The sequence below is a fragment of the Mizuhopecten yessoensis genome, unplaced genomic scaffold (assembly GCF_002113885.1).
Source record: "Mizuhopecten yessoensis strain PY_sf001 unplaced genomic scaffold, ASM211388v2 scaffold1217, whole genome shotgun sequence".
In the NCBI taxonomy this organism is placed as follows: Eukaryota; Metazoa; Mollusca; class Bivalvia; order Pectinida; family Pectinidae; genus Mizuhopecten; species Mizuhopecten yessoensis.
Window position 1 is genome coordinate 119313 of NW_018403936.1, and position 2100 is coordinate 121412.

General features: G+C 44.6%; 1 protein-coding gene across 1 annotated transcript in view; it reads left to right on the plus strand.

The window, feature by feature from the left end:
• The window catches only part of LOC110458347 (uncharacterized protein DDB_G0290685-like), a 3116-nt gene extending 1668 nt beyond the window's left edge, over positions 1-1448 (plus strand). The window contains exons 2-3 of the mRNA XM_021510008.1: positions 4-766; positions 1377-1448. Of these exons, the coding sequence (XP_021365683.1) occupies positions 4-766; positions 1377-1448 (835 nt within the window). The remainder of the gene's footprint in view (positions 1-3; positions 767-1376) is intronic.
• Positions 1449-2100: the final 652 nt, after the last annotated feature.

The following is a 2100-nucleotide window of genomic DNA, read 5'->3' on the forward strand; positions in this document are numbered from 1 at the left end:
CAGGGGTGAGGACAGGGGTGGCGAGAACAGGGGTGAGGACAGGGGTGGCGAGAACAGGGGTGAGGACAGGGGTAGCGAGAACAGGGGTGAGAACAGGGGTGAGAACAGGGGTGGCGAGAACAGGGGTGGCGATAAGAGGGGCGAGAGCAGGGGTGAGAACAGAGGTGGCGAGAACAGGGGTGAGGACAGGGGTGGCGAGAACAGGGGTAAGGACAGGGGTGGCGAGAACAGGGGTGAGAACAGGGATGAGAACAGGGGTGGCGAGAACAGGGGTGAGGACAGAGGTGGCGAGAACAGGGGTGAGAACAGGGTCGAGAACTGGGGTGAGAACAGGGGTGGCGAGAACAGGGGTGAGAACAGGGTTGAGAACTGGGGTGAGAACAGGGGTGGCGAGAACAGAGGTGAGAACAGGGGTGGCGAGAACAGGGGCGAAAGCAGGGGTGAGAACAGGGGTGGCGAGAACAGGGTCGAGGACAGGGGTGGCGAGAACAGGGGTGAGAACAGGGGTGGCGAGAACAGAGGTGAGAACAGGGGTGGCGAGAACAGGGGTAGCGAGAACAGGGGTGGCGAGAACAGGGTCGAGAACAGGGGTGGCGAGAACAGGGGTGAGAACAGGGGTGAGAACAGGGGTGGCGGTAACAGGGGTGGCGAGAACAGGGGCGAGAGCAGGGGTGAGAACAGGGGTGGCGAGAACAGACAAAACGAGCGATGTCGCTATGCTGATTCATCCGGCAAGCCGGTCATCCATGAAATGTATTTATTGATTGTAAGAAAATCATTGGAACAACAAATGTAATAGGGATTTAGAAATATAACATTTAACAGTTTTAAAAATGTATAACCATGCTATGTGATTTCATGCAATTGATGTACATTTTACGATATTTCATAATAAACGAAACTTCAGTTTGTAAAGGTACTGTCTGTCCGTAAATGACAGGCTAAACATAGAGTTGGTTTCTGTGTATTATTTAGTACTGAACCGTTTGTTAGAATCCAGTTAGCACATATAACAGCAGTAGCGATTACTGTCAATTCTAGTTGTATTCGTAGAGTTTAATCAAACCTCTTTACTGTTTCCATAATGCTTGTGTATTAACAGAATGATTATGTCTGAGATTGCTTGTTTGGAACCGGTCATTTGCAGTCTTATCTTCAATATTGTTGCGCTGATTTCAAAAACATTTAGAATGTATGGTTGTAGAAGATTCAATGGGACACAGAACAGAAAATGTCTACCTTATAACACATTTGTTTAAATGAGAAACCAATTGCTTTGTTATAGCACAAACTCGTATTATAAACCCAATTTCCTGTTGCTATTCTACGAAAGATAAGGTCGTATAAGACTTTATATAAATGTGTTCTATTTTTAGGTCACGCGACAGTCGGTCTGTGCCACACCTCAGATGTATGGTATAGAAGTGGAGGTCACTGTGCCAATGTGAACATGTAATTGAGGTGCTTTCCTCAGTGATCGTTATCCCGTGTATTTCCTATTGCAGAAACGTTCTGCACGTAACGTTTACGTTATGGATCTAGTCGTATAAAGGAAGGAACGCTGTAGAGAACCACATCATTCCTCGGCTTTGTTATAATGTTTGTTTCTTCTTGTCAAAACATATCAATGCTTTTTTACTTATTTAATTCTGCAAAAAAAGCCTTGATAAGTATGCTTTGTTTGCTTTGTTTTAAATGATAAGCAACCTGCGGGCACATCTTTCCTGAACAGGTACGCTTGTCTATAGATCGGCGCGAAGTCCGCCAATCGCATAAGAAATAAAAATGTCCGAAAACAACAAGTATTAGACAATTACAAAACATAAGAAAATGACAAACAACGACAATGAGATAAAATATACTGAATTTTAACGTCATTTTTAAAGCTTAGTCCTTCAGCCCTTTGGAACAAGGAGGCTACTACTAATGATCGAGCTGTAATTGGCACACGAGGAAGGTACACACATATATATAACTCTCAAAAACTGTCACGGTAGTGGAATTGACAACATTTTGAATGAAATCAAGAACAAATCAAGATATAATCAGACAAGTTTGTCGTCTATTATAGTGCACGCCGGGTTATATTGTGCCCCAGAC